A 16,800-nucleotide genomic window follows, 5' to 3' on the forward strand; every position below is an offset into this window, starting at 1 on the left:
ACTGCTGTGTTGTGATGTCCTTATTTGACAAGTTTTTTTTTTTTTTTTTTTTACACATGTGTGCTGAACATCTGTGGTCTCCTTCCTGTCCTACCAAAAAGACGTTTCCATTTCCTTCGTTTTTTACAGACCATTTGATTAGGAATAATGTTTTATGCCACGTATTGAATGGAGTGTGTCTGTAGCACATGCAGGCCATTAAGGGGATCTCATCTCACTGTGAGACATGTAGAGTATTGAGTATACCTAAAGCAGGGTTATCCAAACATATGTGCGTTTTATGTTGAATTTCTGCCTTTTTGTGTTTTTACTTTTTATTCATTTATTTCTTAATAAAAAAGGATCTTCACTGAAAAAAGTCTGAAAGTCATCAATACATTTCACATCAGCAGATATCAATATCAATATCAATATATATCTCAATATAATATATTGATATATTATATCAATATATCAATATATCTTATATATATTATATACACACACACACACACACACACACACACACACACACACACACACACACACACACACACACACACACACACACACACCACATCATATTGGGAGGGAGGGGGAACGTATTGTGACCGTGACCCCACCACAACCAACGGTTCCACAGCTGGGTTCAACCAACATTGCGCATGCGCTGCAGCTGGCGGTGGCGTGTGTGTGTGTGAGAGTGTCGGACACAGGGGAAGTTCCCCAGGATACTTTATCCAACAAATAGATCATAGATCGTTTAATAGAGGATGAGTGGGACGCAGTGAGTAAAGTAACGATGGCGAAAATGCGTCGGTGACGTCAGTGGAGTGGTTTCCTCTATTGCAACAGTAGGATAATAACGGGTAGAATAAGTTCAAGCTCTGCCTCAAACCTTTTTGACATGTTGCTTCTTTCTTCTTGGTGCGATCGAGCCTGGACGGGATGACAGACAGCGTGCACGGATTATAGACTGTAACACAGTTGACATACCCAGAAGTTGTTGCTATATATACATTTCTCCAGATTGCAAAAAAGAAAAGGAAAAAAAGTTGGATCTATTATTGTTGTCACCCTAGTTTGTGACCATGGTCCTGGTCACCCTGCTGATCGGGGTGCTGATCGCCTCCTCCTCCTGTGCTGCTGCTGAGCAGAAGACGTGTTATGGAGCATATGACCTGTACTTCGTGTTGGATCGGTAAGAAAAACACAAAAAAACGAGACAAAACACAACCGTCTTGATTATGCCGCCATAGCTAGGAGACATGTCGATGATCAAACACACATCAGCAAAATGTTGCCAAATCAGGGTCCATTGTTTACATTTGGAAGAACTGACATGTTTTACTTAAAGTATCAATACCACAATGCAGAAATACTCTGTTACAAGTAAAAGTCCGGTGTTCAAACTTGACTTGACTTGAGTAAGAGTACAAAAGTATTGGCAAGTGTGCATCAAAATATACTTAAAGTCGCAAAAGTAAAAGTACTCATTATGCAGAATATCCCATTTCACAAGTTCGTCATGTATAAAAATATTTTGAAAATAGCCGATCTACAGTCAGCAACAGGTTGTGAGCTTGTAGATCGGCTATTTTCAAATAGCCAAAGTATAGGGCTGAGGTGGTCACTGTATGTTTCTTAATATTATTCAAAATCTACAAAGTAACTAGTAACTAAAGTTTTCAAATAATTGTAGTCACGTGTAAAAAGTAAAAAGTACAATATTTGTCAATCAAATGTAGTGGAGTAGAAGCAAAAGTATTGAAAATTGGAAATACTCCAGTAAAGTAAAAAAATACCTCATAATTGTACTTTAGTACAGTACTTGAGTAAATGTACTTAGTTACTTTATACCACTGGTTACATTTCTTACACGTTCTCAGAGGTTTACAAAGGGATACGTTTACAGTGAGGATTCTTTACTGTGAAGATGAGCTCCGTTCCCAATGTGTTGTGTTAATGTGTGAGTTATTGTGGAGTTGGTTGAAGGAACAAAGGAAATGCTGCCTTGCTCATTGGCAGCATGCCTGCCTACACTCAACCCCCTGCATCATCACTCATACACATACTGTTTCCCCTGAAGACAGGGAGGGGAGGGGATCGGCCAGCATGACAACATCAAAATGCAACAATATTGTTTGACCAAATGCCTCCACTTGTGATGATATTGTGGTGATATGTTTTGTGCTTTGACAAAAAAATGAACTAATGCCCACTGAATGACTAAAGGCAAATTGTGTTGTTGATAGAACAGCTAAAAGTTCTGTTACACTTCACTGTAATGCAACCAGGAAAAGACAACACTTATACCATAGCACAATATTACAATGTTGATTGATTGATTGATTTACAGACAATATGTACAGAACATAATGCACACAGGGAAGTCAAAAGATGACACCAAAAAGCTAAAAGCGTACTCATTGTTGTCCCATTGATCTGAGTGTGTGACCTGAAGGGGGGATTCAGTCAAGAATCCCAGACTTTATCTAGTCTCATACAACCATATTGCTAATATTGATATTATGTCCCTGCTGGCTCCATTAATATTGACAGATTTCCCAGCCCTATAGGAGGCATAACTCTGTCCAGTCATTTCTGCTGAGTTGAGGGTAATATCTTAACACGAAACTTCAAAAGTTAAGTACAAAGCAATTAAATAAATAATGGAATCAATGCATATATTTATATTCATACGTACAGGATGCTACTTTGCTGAGTTTATAATTGACCCAGCACACGCACCACGTTTCGAGCTTGCAGATCGAAACATTCTGATACATTTGATACTTTTGTGTGATGCTCTAGTATGATCAAATAGGACGTTCATTTACGAAAAAACACAAAAAGTAAAAACACAGAGATAAGAGTTTCCTGCCAGACAGTGACGAATATGCAGTGTTGTGGTTCTACGTTTCTGTTTGGGTTAGCATGGACCTGCAGCATATCTGTTCATATCTCAGGATCACACAGGAAGTGTCACAGGAAGTATTCATTAAGAACTTATCCTCTTCGGCCGAAATGACTCGGCCAAACACTTGGCCAGTGTTTGGTATACATTAGGCCCAAGGACCCCCATAACTCAGATGTACAAATGGAACCAAATGGACCTGTGTGTGAAGGTCCTTGAAACCCCCTCAATGACCCCTTTTAAAAACCTTTGCATGAAAGGGCAAGTCAGAATCTCAAGGCACACCTGTTACCCGTGCAACAATAACACAAAGTCACAGTGGCATCACAGTATCCTGCCCGAAAACGCAATGTTTTCTGCTGTTGGTGTTTTTTAAAATTTGTATTCTGGCTTTCTTTGTTTCGTTAGTTAAAGTGGCACTATTTAACTTTTTTATGAATAAAATGTAATTTTGTCCAATCTGTATGGTAGAGTATGTTAATACATACTGTATAATATAATACAATTGGGGTGGTTATATTTTGTCTCCCTGCTCTTCTATTGAGACATTTAGATCGTGTCAAAGGTCATGTCTCACCTAGACACAGGATCTGACACAAATTTTGACATGATGGTCAAGATTCAATTCATCCCTTGAGCAAGCAGGCAGCCTCTATTCGCTCAATGGTAAAAAAACAAAAACAATTCAGCACTTGCGCAGGAGGAAACCGGGTTCAAATCTGGGGTAGAGGAGGAAAGTTCCATACTGCTGCTTTAAATACAGTATATTAACCTTGGTACAGTGGAACTTTTCTTCTCCTCGCCTCCCCATCTCTCCTCATCCACTCTTTTGTCCTTGTCGTCCGTGCGCAGGGGAGGAGAGAGACACCGTATGAAAGATGAGCTTCCTAATGGTCAAACTCTGCTGTTTTATGTGCTCCACATACATTGAATTGTAATTATTGGTTTAATTACCCCTTCGCCCGTTTCATCAAGGGCACATTTTACTCTCTTGTGTTCACACCGGTCAAGTTGACTTATCCCTTTAAGACCGGGATCGCATCTGTGTCATTTTAAGATTTCTTTCGCTGTTGAGAAAGAGCTTGTATATCTGTGCAAATTTAACATTTGTGCAAATCTTTCAATATGCTTTTTTTTGTTACAACTTCTGGGGGTCCCTGGAACAAAATATTTTGAGATGGGGGTCCACAGCCAAATGGTTCCCAAAAAGTTTGGGAACCACTGATATTATAGCAACATATATTTTTTTTTAAAACTGTTAGGATTTGTAGAATCCCTCAGTAGCAAAGATTTTAGTTTAACATTTTCACTTTAAAAAACATATATTTAAAGATTTGCACACATTTTCACGATGTTTAAAAAAAAAAAAGCATATCTACAAGCTCGTAGCGCTACTCGGTGCTGCGCAATGAGCTTGTATATCTGCTATTTTTGAATAGCCAAAGAAATCTAAAAATGACTTATTTCCCGGTCTTAATGGGTTATCGGGACCAAGGGCTACAATGTCGTTTTCCCCCCTGTAACATTGCCGTGCCCTTGATTGTTCCCAGAAATTTATGTATCCGTTAGTTTTCATGATTACAAAATCGTAACATCGCCCTCTAATTAGTTTTAATGTGTGGCCGACTGGCCGTGGGATTTCCACTTCAACAAGACCCTTGTTGTTATATATCATCTCTCTAATTTCTTTGTCTGCGGTTTGCAAACGGCATGAGTGCTAACGTTGCTGGTTAACAACTAGCACAATAACAACAACAGAAAAAACCCTCACCACCAGTAACTCTCAGATGAGTCGTATTTCGTTGTTGTCGGGCAGAAGACTTGTATGTCCAAAACTGTTACATTTTCAGGAAATGGAAAGAAAATAACCTGCGTTCCAAGCTCATACTTTAGTTTTCATAAATGTTTATAAAATACACACACACATGACATGTATTGTGTTCATTTTTGATGCTATGCTAGCAAATTGAATACATAGGACCACAATAGAAACAAGTTCCCCGTTTCGGACTAATAAAATATTCAATAACATTTAAAAAAAAAATAAAAACACTTTGCATTGCAACACATTGTGGGCTTGTAGATATTTTCCGCTACTATTACATGACACCCCTCTCATACAAGGAAGTTACTTCCTTCAAGTATAAAATAGGGCATAGATTTATGAAGGGGAAAAAAAACATAACGATATGAAATATGGAGATACAAGGTTTCTGCCCGACAGCGACAATTTGCAAAGTCCACTGTTACGCAAGGAATACAGTTCAAATTCAATGAACAGCACACCATGAATCAGAAGACCTCACACCACGAATCAGTGGTTCTCATACATTTTCATGTCAAGGACCCCTAAATTGATATATTTGTGATCTTATTACTGATTTAGCTGGGGGACCCCCTGGAACCCCTTCAAGGACCCCTGGGGGTCCCCGGACCCCACTTTGAGAACTATTGCCAATAAGTTGTGACCCGCTGCACATGTTTTCGTCACTACAGTATCTGTTCTTGCACTGATGTCGCTGAACATATTTCCTGTGTTGCAGGTCTGGAAGCGTTGCAAAAGACTGGGGCGAGATTTACTCCTTTGTGAAGAATCTCACCGAGCGATTTGTCAGGTGAGTTACTGTCTGCCGCATTTGGACACCATAAAGGGGGTTTTACATTAGACTTGCATGACCCACAAAATACCATACATTTTTACCACTTGCGAGTTGCCACGTGCACGTTTTTTTAGCACGTTTACGTCCTCAATACTCAATATTCATGTGTGCATAGAATAATGATAATAATTCCTTGCATTTGAACAGGAATTCGCACTGGTGCAGTACACCGGCCATAATAATAATAGTAATAATTTAAAGTCGACCACGTCGGTGCGTCGGTCTTGCGTAACGTTTGAGTCAAGCGGTGCGTGCCAGTTGGGTACAGACGGTACAGAGACCCAGCCAGAACGGAGTGGTTGGTTGAAGAAAATAGCAAAAGGCGACAGGTGGGAGTGGGTGGCAGAGAGGAGCCGTCTTCTGGGCTGTGAGAATGGCCATTTGCAACCGGCGGGGGGGGGGGGGGGGGTAGTCCAGATCCACCGCCGCGCTAGCGGCTCACAAGCAGGCAAACGCTACGTTAAGACGAGAGAGAGACACAGAGAGAGAGAGAGAGAGAGCGCGCTCGTAAGGCGACGAGGACCGTCTGCTAACCCATTAAGACCTGAGGCCGATTCTACAAATGCCTTCTATCAGTGATTCTCAAACTTTTTTGTGCCAAGGACCCCCAAATTGATTCATATTTGATACAAATTGACCCCCCATCTGAATATTTTTTGTGCCAGGGATACCCAGAAGAGAAGATTTGTGCTAATACATTCAAATGTATTTAAAAAAAAAAATCACAAACACTTTTTCAAAATGTTTGTTCCAAATAATGTCAAAAATAGTAGATGTACAAGCTCGCGGTGCGACACAAAGTCACGCACTGCGAGCTTGTATGTACTGTACATCTGCTGTTTTTGAATAGCCAACGCCGAAAATGACTCGGACGCTTTCCCGGTTTCGACGGGCTAAACAAAAGCCTAACAAAAGGAGCACTTCTGTTCCGCCATGTGGCGCGGAAACCGGACCACTATCTCTACCACGCGCACCGCCTCCTGGTGCTGTGCTGTCCCTGGCTCCGTCGCCATCTTAATTCAATAATATATCACAACACAGAATTCATTAAAGCCTTTACGTCTGAAGCCCTAATTAACCGCTCAAACCCAGCATTCTGCGTTGACCCGGGGGTCTCCCCAGGGATCTCTACTAGTTCCCCCCCCCCCCCTTTTTTCCCTCAATAGAAAATCTCTTTGGCCGACTGTAGCCAATGTACAAGCTCGCAATGCAACGCGTTGTCCATAGGCGTTTTCCCTGTTGATTCAAATCAAGAGGGAATCTGCCCTTTGGGACAGGAGAGGTATTGCACTTATGAGCTTCAGGCAGTACTACTTACCAACCAATTAAGGTGTCTCCTATACCTGACCCCCATGGTCTTAAAATGTCTCAATGGAAGAGTATAGGGAGACCACCTCTCCAGCTACTGCAGGAAAGAAAAGGAGGGGACCAAGTACAGACCTCTCACGAGGGAGCCCGGTCACCGAAGAAGCACACAGGGTTTATGAGTCGGGGGTCTTCAACGTTTCTCAGGCCAAGGACCCCTTAGCTGAGAGAGACATGAAGCAGGGACCTCCACTAGGCTACGTGTTGTGAAAAAAAGTGTTGCAGATTATCGGCCCTATTCTGGGCGCCGTCTTACCCATTATCCCTAAACTTCTTTGCCATTTTTTACTATTTTGAAAAACATTTTCAAGTAGTTCAAATAGCCAATCTACATCGACACATTGTGAGCTTGTAGATTTGCTATTTCAACTATTTGAAAATGCATCTGTGTCATTTTTTTATTTGAGCTAAAAAGCATTATTTTATACTTTGGCTATTCAAAAATAGCAGATATACAAGCTCATAGTAAAAAATGCAAAGAAGTTTAGGGATAATGGGTAAGACGGCGCCCAGAATAGGGCCGTAAACGTTTCATCTCATAGATAGCTTCATAGACTTGTTTGACAGCACTATCATCAGTGTTGTGTAAATTCATGTTTTATTAAATGAATGCTCCTGTGCATTTTCAGACATTTAACCACTTAAACCCTCAATACTTAGTAAACTTTGTACTCTGTCTGCTCTTTTTTCCCCTCTACCTCTTGTAGATTGGCTATTTTTTGGCTATTTTGCTAAGTTCTCCTCAGAATAGGGATGCTAGGGTTCAAGAGGTAATTCACGTAAAAAAAGTTTTATTCTATTACACAAATATTTGGCGGCCCCCCTGTTGTAACTCTGAGGACCCCCTGTTGAAGACCCCATGGTTTCAAGTGGTTAACTCGCAGGAAGGAAGCGTGCGATATGTGACGGATTGCTGTGATCCCGCGCCAAGTATGTCCGTGTGGCTTAAAGATGGTGCTGTGACTGAGGGGGAGGAGGATGCTGGTGACTAGGGCCATGTGTCATGTGGGTGACCAGAGAATCAGCACCTCTCCTTATGCTCAAAAAGACTCCCGACACACTCCTCCCACTCCTCTCCGTTGACACACAGAAGAAGCGTTGGCTTCGTGGGAAACTTTTTTCGAGACGTTCGCTTCGCACACGTTCGTTGTTCACAGAGGGTTCGGTGACGCAATATTCTCAACCGCAATATGTTGAACTTAGAATGAACCGTGGAGGTTCTCAAACTTTTTTGTGTCATGGATCCCTAAAATTGAAATATATTTGGCCGCGGACACCGGTCTGAAAATATTTGTGCCAAGCACAGCCAGAAGAGTAGATTAGTGTTAACACATTGACTGCCTAGATCGAGTTATCTCGATATTAAGAATCCAGCGCTTGACTGCCTAGATCGAGTTAACTCGATATTAGGTCTTTTCATTGGTATAAGGTAGATTGCAATCTTCCACAACCTGTGTATTAATATTAAGCTTCTACGACAAAAGAAAAGTCACATGATCGCAAAAGTCACATGATCTGAGCAAAACACTACAAATCCGGGTGCAGAACAACAGTCCCTGTGGCATTCTAAACAAACAGTGAGCAGAGACGGACGGACAGAGAAATAGAGTGAGAGAGAGCGAGAGACAGCGACTGAGAGACAGAGAAAGAGCAAGCGATCGTTAGTTAGTTAGTTAGTTTGGTAAAGTTAGGAGAGGTGCAAGATATATATATATAGGTGAGAGTAAGACGTTTATATAGTATAGTAGTACATAGATATATAGGTGAGAGTTAGGTGTACATATTTATAGGTGGGAGTCGGACTCGGGAGTATAGTTTTTAGGCGAGATGCGAAGAAAAAGCAAGGCCAAATGGCCTCGGAGAGACCCGACCCAAAGAACTATTTTGGAGACAATGTCCTTCACTGCTCCCCCGGGACCCCCATCACCACCGGGACCACCATCACGACCTGTGGAGGAACCACCACGACCTGAGAAGAAGCCGTCGGCGGTGGCGTCTTTCACCGCTCCCCCGCGACCACCTTCGCCACTAGCTGGGGGCTCCAAGGAGGTGAAGCAGGCGGCGTCTCTCACTACCCCCGAGGGATCTGTTGACGTGAAGCCATCTCTATCGGTGAAAGATACCTATGTCTTCACGTCAGCAGAACCCTCGTGGCAACCACCTCCGCCGCGACCACCTCCGCCGCGACCACCTCCGCCATTGGAGGGATCCGAGGAGGCGAAGACTGCTCCCCAGGGATCTGAGGAGACATCGGTGTCTTCGACCGTCCCCCGGCGCGGGCGGCAACGACCACGGAGGCCTAAGAAGCAACCACCCCCCCCACCACCTCCCCCACCACCTGCGGAGGTATCTGAGCCTGAGGAGGACACGAACCCACCGGTACCAGACCCCGATCCCGGGCACCGATTGCGTCGTAGCAAAAGACCGACTCCGAGGACCGTGTCATATCGCCCAGAACCAGACACTACTGACGGTGAAGAGAGCTCCGATTCGGATTGTTCTGGCAGCTGGGAGCCAAGCGAGCCAAGCCCAAGGAAACATTGTCTGGATCCGTTTACCAGTGGTAAGAATATCCTATATATATATATATCTTTTTTTTTATCATATTTTACCTTTTGGTTGTACTCTGAAAATAGCAGATCTACAAGCTCACAACGCCTCGCGCTGCGACGCGTTGTGAGATTGTAAATCGGCTATGTTTTACCTGATATTTGTATAAAGTCTGTGGGGCACTACTTACTTATATCAACATATAAAATGGCACCAAACCATTCAATCGCATCACAACGTAGTGCTTTTATCTTGTTATGATCATTGAATGGTGCCATTTTATATTTTGATGAATTGAATACCTATGAATGGTTTCATCCTTTTTAGACAAATTGTTTGACTGGGCCTCTAACAACTGGAGGTGTGTGTAACACCTTATTTATATATGGACAATGTAGAAGCCCGGTGTGGATTTCTAGGATATTGCACTCTGGGTCAGCCAGTTATAAAATATGTATTTATTTTATTCTGTATCTATTTATATGCATGTGATTTATTTGAATATGTTGACGATGTAGCCTATGAATTTGTTGACTTGTAGATCTGGGGTTTTTTTTTGGGGGGGGGGGGGGGTGGCATACTTCAAAGGGAAGAGGTCATGTCATGTCATGACAACAAATGTTTTGATTTTGTTGGGGGTCGACATGAGGCCATGTCAACAAAGTCTTTTGTAGTGTTGTGGGTCACATGAGGACATGTCAACAATGATTTTCAAATCCCTTTGATGGCTTTAGTTTTTGGGGTGGAGGCCAGGTGCACCGAGGCCCCCACCATCATAATAAATTTCATCAAAGGTCCCCTTATGTCCACAACATCAACAGTGTTTGATCTTGTTTACTTTCAGACGACGAAGATGAGTCTGATGAAGCAATGGCGTCGTCATCTCATCATAGGCCTACACAGTCTGCTAGGAATGGTAAGTCTGTTTCAAACATTTTCATTAGACAGTTGGTTTTTATAGATGCCATTTTCTTCATCACGTGTCCATTTGGTTCCATTTGTACACATCGTACTGTAATGGTAGCCTTGCCTAACCAGGCTACTGTATTTGGTCATTTAGGGCTAAACTCTGTTTGTGTTTGACACAGTGTCATACATATAATCTGGTCATACAATATAGACAAACACATACAGAGCCAGCCCTGGCTAAAAACCACACTCTGCAATGATACATGTCATTCATTCTAAGTTGCACAAAGTAATGCACCACCACCAGTGAATATAATTGTATATCTTATTTACCAAACTATTTTATGTTTTACTGTGATTTCAGACATGATGGATGTCGAGGAAGCAGGACCATCATGTTCAACCGCAGTACCAAGTGTCCGCCGTGAAAGAGGTGAGACAGTTTTCACAGCTGTACCACACAACAGGATTTTGACAGTACATCATACAACAAACACATACAGAGCCAGCCCATGTCATTCATGACATGATACATGTCATTCATTCTAAAGTTGCCATGCTGGCAGTGAATATAATTGTATATCTTATTTACCAAACTATTTTATGTTTTACTATGATTTCAGGCATGATGGATGTGGAGGAAACGGGACCATCACCTTCAACCGCAGTACCACGTGACGGGCGTAAAAGAGGTGAGACAGTTTTCACAGCTGTACCACACAACATGATTTTGACAGTACATTTTGATTCAGTTTTAGTCATAGTCTGTTGAATACAATTCCACATAGTGTCATAATCTGGACATACAATATAGACAAACACATACAGAGCCAGCCCTCGCTAAAACCCCACTCTGCAATGATAAATGTCACAAAATCATGTACCACAACAACATGATTTTGACAGTACATTTTGATTCAGTTTTAGTCATAGTCTGTTGAATAAAAGTCCATTTAGTTTTAGTCATATTTTCATATAAATCAACACTGCCACACAAACAAAAAAGATGTATTTTATGGTAATTGTGTATTTCTGTAATTCACAGGACATGGTGGGAGGCCGTCAGCTGTAGAGCCTGTGTGGAAGGACACAGATTGGGAACCTAGGGAGGACATCCCTTTCACTGCTAGTCCGGGTCCTAGAAATGCTGCGGCGGAGCTACATTCCACCATGCCTGTAGACTTTCTTTCACTTTTCCTCACTGATGAGCTGCTAGGGATGATAGTAGAGCAGACCAACCACTATGCTGACGTGTTCATCCAGGCCAGGAGTGAAGAAGAAGTGGCGCAGCATCCACAAAGCAGGGTGAAGGACTGGAAAGCGGTTTCAGTGGGGGAGCTGAAAAACTTTTTGGCCCTGTTGTTCCTCACTGGCCTTGTTCGAAAGCCTGTACTAGAGTACTATTGGTCGACCGATGACCCTGTACTCACTTCGTTCTTCGGCAAAAAGATGCCACGCAACAGGTTCCAGATCATCTGGCGGTTTCTCCACTTCACCAACAATGAGGCTGACGCTGCCGCTCACGCCGCCGCCGCTGCCGCCGCCGAAGCTGCTGGTGAGGTTGCTGTTGTCGACAGGCTTTGTAAAATCAACCCGGTCTTGCTGTACCTGACAGACAAATTCAAGCAGATGTTTGTTCCAGGTCGTAACATCAGCATCGATGAGGGGATGCTTTTGTGGAGGGGACGCCTATCCTTCAGAGTGTACAACCCAATGAAGCCCACCAAGTATGGAATAAAGTCCTACATTCTGTGCGATTCTGGAACGGGGTACTGCTACTCAATGAAGCCATATTCTGGACAGTACTCTTCCCTACCAGACACAGTCATCTTTCTGTTGCAGGGTCTTACAGGGTACGGGTTTTCGTTGTTCATGGACAACTATTATAACTCCGTGAAGCTGTATGAACTCCTCCTTGAGAAGAACACCCATGCCTGTGGTACCATGAGGCTAAAAAGAGGAGAACCACAAGCCATGAGGGATGTGACGATGTCCAGCCTGAAAGTGGGACAACGTAAGATGCTTCACAATGGCAAAGTGATGTTATTGGCCTGGCGAGACAAACGCATCGTTCGATTGATCACAACCCAGCACAAGGATGAGATGGGCACCCAGATGGTGAGGCAGAAAAAACACAGCGACAAAGTGCCACAGGAGAAGCCAGTTTGTGTCCTTGAATACAACAAGAGTATGAATGCAGTTGACCGACTAGACCAAAACCTAAGCTATTATCCCTTCATCAGGAAGACAGCCAAGTGGAGCAGCAAGTTTGTGGTCTATTTATTCCAAATCGCAATGTACAACGCATTCGTACTCTACAAGACAAGGAATCCAGGTGGCGACTGTAAGTGCATGTATGACTTCATCCTCAGCGTTGTCAAGTCTTGGACCGCTGTGAGACATGCCCCTGTCCCAGCAGACCCGCCTGTCCCCCCCCCGGCCGCCTGTCAGCAGCAACCTCACCAGCAGCAACCTCACCAGCAGCAGCCTCACCAGCAGCCTCATCCTGCCCGCCCCTGCCGTCCCCCGGCCTCTCCGCCCCCCCCTGCCCCCCCCCTGCGTCCTTATGCACCAAGAAGTCGCGAACCTTGTGACCGATTGAGTGGCGATATGAAAGTCCATGAGCTTGTCTATTGTCCCCCCACTGCCAAAAACAAGCACCCAACAAAATGGTGCAGAGTTTGCACCAGGAGGGGAGGGCGGAGTGAGACAAGGTATCAGTGCAAAAGCTGTTTGGTACCCCTCCATGTTATTGATTGCTACCTTGATTACCATACTAAGGAGAAGTATTATTGAATCATTTTGATTGTATTTGTTTGTTTTATTTTCATTTTGTATTTATTTTGACTTTGATTTATTATGCTCTGAGCCAGCCAACAGTTGGCAGTGAATGTGCTGCTAATGTTTCTCACTGCCCCAAGGGATCTGAGTGCGTGATGCCATCTTTGTCGGTGAAAGACATCTATGCCATCACGTCCTCAGACCCTCACGGGGACCACCTCCGCCCTGAGCGATTGATTACCATACTAAGGAGAAGTATTATTGAATCATTTTGATTGTATTTGTTTGTTTTATTTTCATTTTGTATTTATTTTGACTTTGATTTATTATGCTCTGAGCCAGCCAACAGTTGGCAGTGAATGTGCTGCTAATGTTTCTCACTGCCCCAAGGGATCTGAGTGCGTGATGCCATCTTTGTCGGTGAAAGACATCTATGCCATCACGTCCTCAGACCCTCACGGGGACCACCTCCACCCTGAGCGATCTGAGGAGACATTGATGTGCTGGCCAGCAAAACACACAATGATGATATATTGTATTTTTTGTATGTTTTTTGTATGTTGTACTTTGTATGTTGTACTCCACTTGAAAGACATATAAAGTGTTCAAATGTGTCTGCCTGAGTCGTTTCAAACTTTTTCTGTAGACTGTTGGTTTTATATCATAGATATACAATTGCAATTGTCTTGTGTGCACAAATGGAACCAGTGAAATCAGTATCCTAATCTGAAGAAAACCTGGACATAGAATATAGACAGACACATACATAGCTAGCCCTATTTGACCATTACTGTCAACCCTACGGGTCCATTTAGTTCCATTTGCACACAATCAAGAGTTATGGGGGACTGATATTCAGTAATTGGGTTCTGTAGACTGTTGGTTTTATATCATAGATATACAATTGAAAACTAGCAGGTCTTGTGTGCACAAATGGAACCAGTGAAATCAGTATCCTAATCTGAAGAAAACCTGGACATAGAATATAGAAAGACACATACATAGCTAGCCCTATTTGACCATTACTGTCAACCCTATGGGTCCATTTAGTTCCATTTGCACACAATCAAGAGTTATGGGGGACTGATATTCAGTAATTGGGTGTTGTGATAAAAATAAGGCTGTATATAAAACTGTTTCACTATCTAAAAAGTCAAACATTTTCTGATTTTGCTTGGTTTTATGTCATAGATGCTATCTGGATCTCAGTGCTTGTCTGCATGGCATTCACAGAAAATAATTCCTCCTCACTTACCTTGCATACAGTCTATATGTCTATATGGTTTCTATCAGGGGGCATCAATATGTCTGTATTGGATGGATGGATGTGTCACAATGTAGGGATTTATTTTGACCACCAGAGGGGGACAGTGCAAAATCTCTCCCTGTGTGTGCGTGTGTGTGTGTGTGTGTGTGTGTGTGTGTGAAATTATAATGGTGTGTAAAACAAACTCAAACAATTGGCACAGATAATGCCAAGTCTTGACACACACACACACACACACACACACACACACACACACACACACACACACACACACACACACACACACACACACACACACACACACACACACACACACACACTTCTTTTGATCTTATAACTTTGAAAAGAAAAACGTTGAAATGAGCTTGAGATTTGTTTATCAACAAGACACATGTTGATAAACGTTGATGTGAAAAAGCTATATAAAAGTATATTCAAAAGCACTTTCTCAGTGTTGTTAGTTTGAAAACAACAACTGTGCAGATGTCTGATGTCAGTAATGTGTCACTGAAGGTGAAAATATAAGGGTCTAATCACTGTTCTGCCTGAGAGAGAATGTTTCACAAAAGCCTCATTATCTCAGCTTCTAGATCCAGATAGCTGATTTTGGTGAAACCAAGCTATATTCAACTGCCAATAGCTAAAGAACAGAACATGCTAGGAACTCACTTTTTTTCCTGGCGAAAGTAGAGATTCTGATCTTTGTTTTGAGGTATTCCATGTGTTCATAGTCCTAGCACAAAATGTTCTGTGGGCCTAGATAGACTGGCCAGAAAGCTCAAAAATGGCTGGCACAGGCAGCTATGGCTGGTGTTTTAACTCTGGCAGTCAATGTGTTAAGAAAATGCAAAAGAAAATGTCCAAACAATTTCAATATTTTTCAAAACAAAAACTGCAGAGTTAGTATGGTATTGCAATATTCATTTGTTTTAATTAGTATTTCATTTTTCAGTTTGGTGTTTGGTTTGAGTTTAGTTAGTGTTTCGAGTGCATGAGTAGTTTAAGGATTTTTTTATTGTATTTTTTTGGTTTTGTTTCAGTCTTAGTTAATTAATAGGAAAGCCTTGATTTATATAGAAACTGAAAGATGAAACAATGCATGACAGCAATGCTGGAAAAAACTATAACCGAAGATGATTTTAAATGCAAGTCTATTTTGGTTTGGTTTAGTTCTTTTTTTTTAGGTAGTTTTGCATTGTTCATTTTAGTGTTTATTTAGTTTTAGTTAAGGAGAAAAAAGCGTTTTTATTTTAGTTTTAGTGATAACCCTGGTTTGGCTGGGCTGCGGAGTTGACATTGTGGCTGAGATGACATTTTGCTAATCAGGATTTTTTTTTGCAGATTCTCTGCTTCCTAGTGTGTTTGTGATATATACGTTGATCATTTGAGGTTGGCTATTTACTCCTGTAAACAGCTGTGTTTGCAAAATGCGGCTCCCAAGTTTGCAAGGCAGGGAATCTGTGCTCTGACACACGGGTTGAGAAATGACTGCGACCACAGAATAAACAGCCAAGCCTGATTCACATACTTTATGGCGCGCCGCCGGAGTCCCACGCTGAAACTTGTCCGATCTACAAGCTCACAATGCCGACACATTGTGAGCTTGTAGATCGGCTATTTTCAGCTTGTGACCCTAAAAAAAAAGCCCTGCACGTACGTAGGGAGGGACACATGTCCGGATGTCTGTTCACACCTCGAGAAAGTCACAGGTACAAAGTACTATTATTTGTGTGAAATGTGTGCGTGTGCTCGTGTGTGTGTGTATATCTGTGACTCATCGTCATGACAACAACCTGCTTCTTCCTGTTGCGTGTTATTAATGAATCACTTCCTCTGTTCACAGAGGCAGTGGTGGAGGGAGAGCCTCTTTATTTGGTGTTTCGCCCGGGTGGGCGTGGTTTTGAGGTTAGGTTTAGGCCTAGTTTTTGTGTGGTTAAGGTCGGGGTTAGGGTTAGGCATAGTGTTTGTGAGGTTAGGGTTAGGCATAGTTTTACTGAGGTTAAGGTTAGGGTTAGACATAGTTTTGGTGAGGTTAAGGTTAGGGTTCAAATTTTGGTTGGGTTTAGGACGCCCACCTGGGCGAAAGACCAAAGAAAGGAGACATGTACAGAACCGTTCCCACCAGCAGCCTTTATATACAGTGAAAAGTTGTCATATTTAAAGTCAGATCAACAACTGCGTGTGCGTGTGTGTGTGTGTGTGTTTGTGTGTGTGTGTGTGTTTGTGTGTGTGTGTGTGTGTGTGGGTGTGTGTGTGTGTGTGTGTGTGTGTGTTTGTGTGCGCGCGCACGGGGGTGGTGGTGGCTGGGTGGAAGACTTACTAGAGTCATGTCATTTCATTAAGTGACTCAAATCATGCTTTTCTAATCAACA

At 42.5% G+C, this 16,800-nt stretch overlaps 2 protein-coding genes across 2 annotated transcripts in view; both read left to right on the plus strand.

Annotated features, from left to right (window-relative positions):
* Positions 1-683: 683 nt before the first annotated feature.
* antxr2a (ANTXR cell adhesion molecule 2a) overlaps positions 684-16,800 on the plus strand; it is a 112,114-nt gene continuing 95,997 nt past the window's right edge. The window contains exons 1-2 of the mRNA XM_084054749.1: positions 684-1,180; positions 5,440-5,511. Of these exons, the coding sequence (XP_083910875.1) occupies positions 1,071-1,180; positions 5,440-5,511 (182 nt within the window). The 5' untranslated portion in view covers positions 684-1,070. The remainder of the gene's footprint in view (positions 1,181-5,439; positions 5,512-16,800) is intronic.
* On the plus strand, positions 8,815-13,398 carry LOC311043177 (piggyBac transposable element-derived protein 4-like; the record flags this gene model as incomplete). The annotated part of the gene is made up of 5 exons (XM_084054361.1): positions 8,815-9,484; positions 10,316-10,387; positions 10,745-10,813; positions 11,426-12,996; positions 13,363-13,398. The coding sequence occupies 5 exons, from the start codon at positions 8,815-8,817 to the stop codon at positions 13,396-13,398; spliced, it is 2,418 nt and encodes an 805-aa protein (XP_083910487.1).

The sequence above is a fragment of the Gymnoscopelus microlampas genome (genome assembly GCF_963454915.1).
Source record: "Gymnoscopelus microlampas genome assembly, chromosome: 4".
NCBI classification, from domain to species: domain Eukaryota; kingdom Metazoa; phylum Chordata; class Actinopteri; order Myctophiformes; family Myctophidae; genus Gymnoscopelus; species Gymnoscopelus microlampas.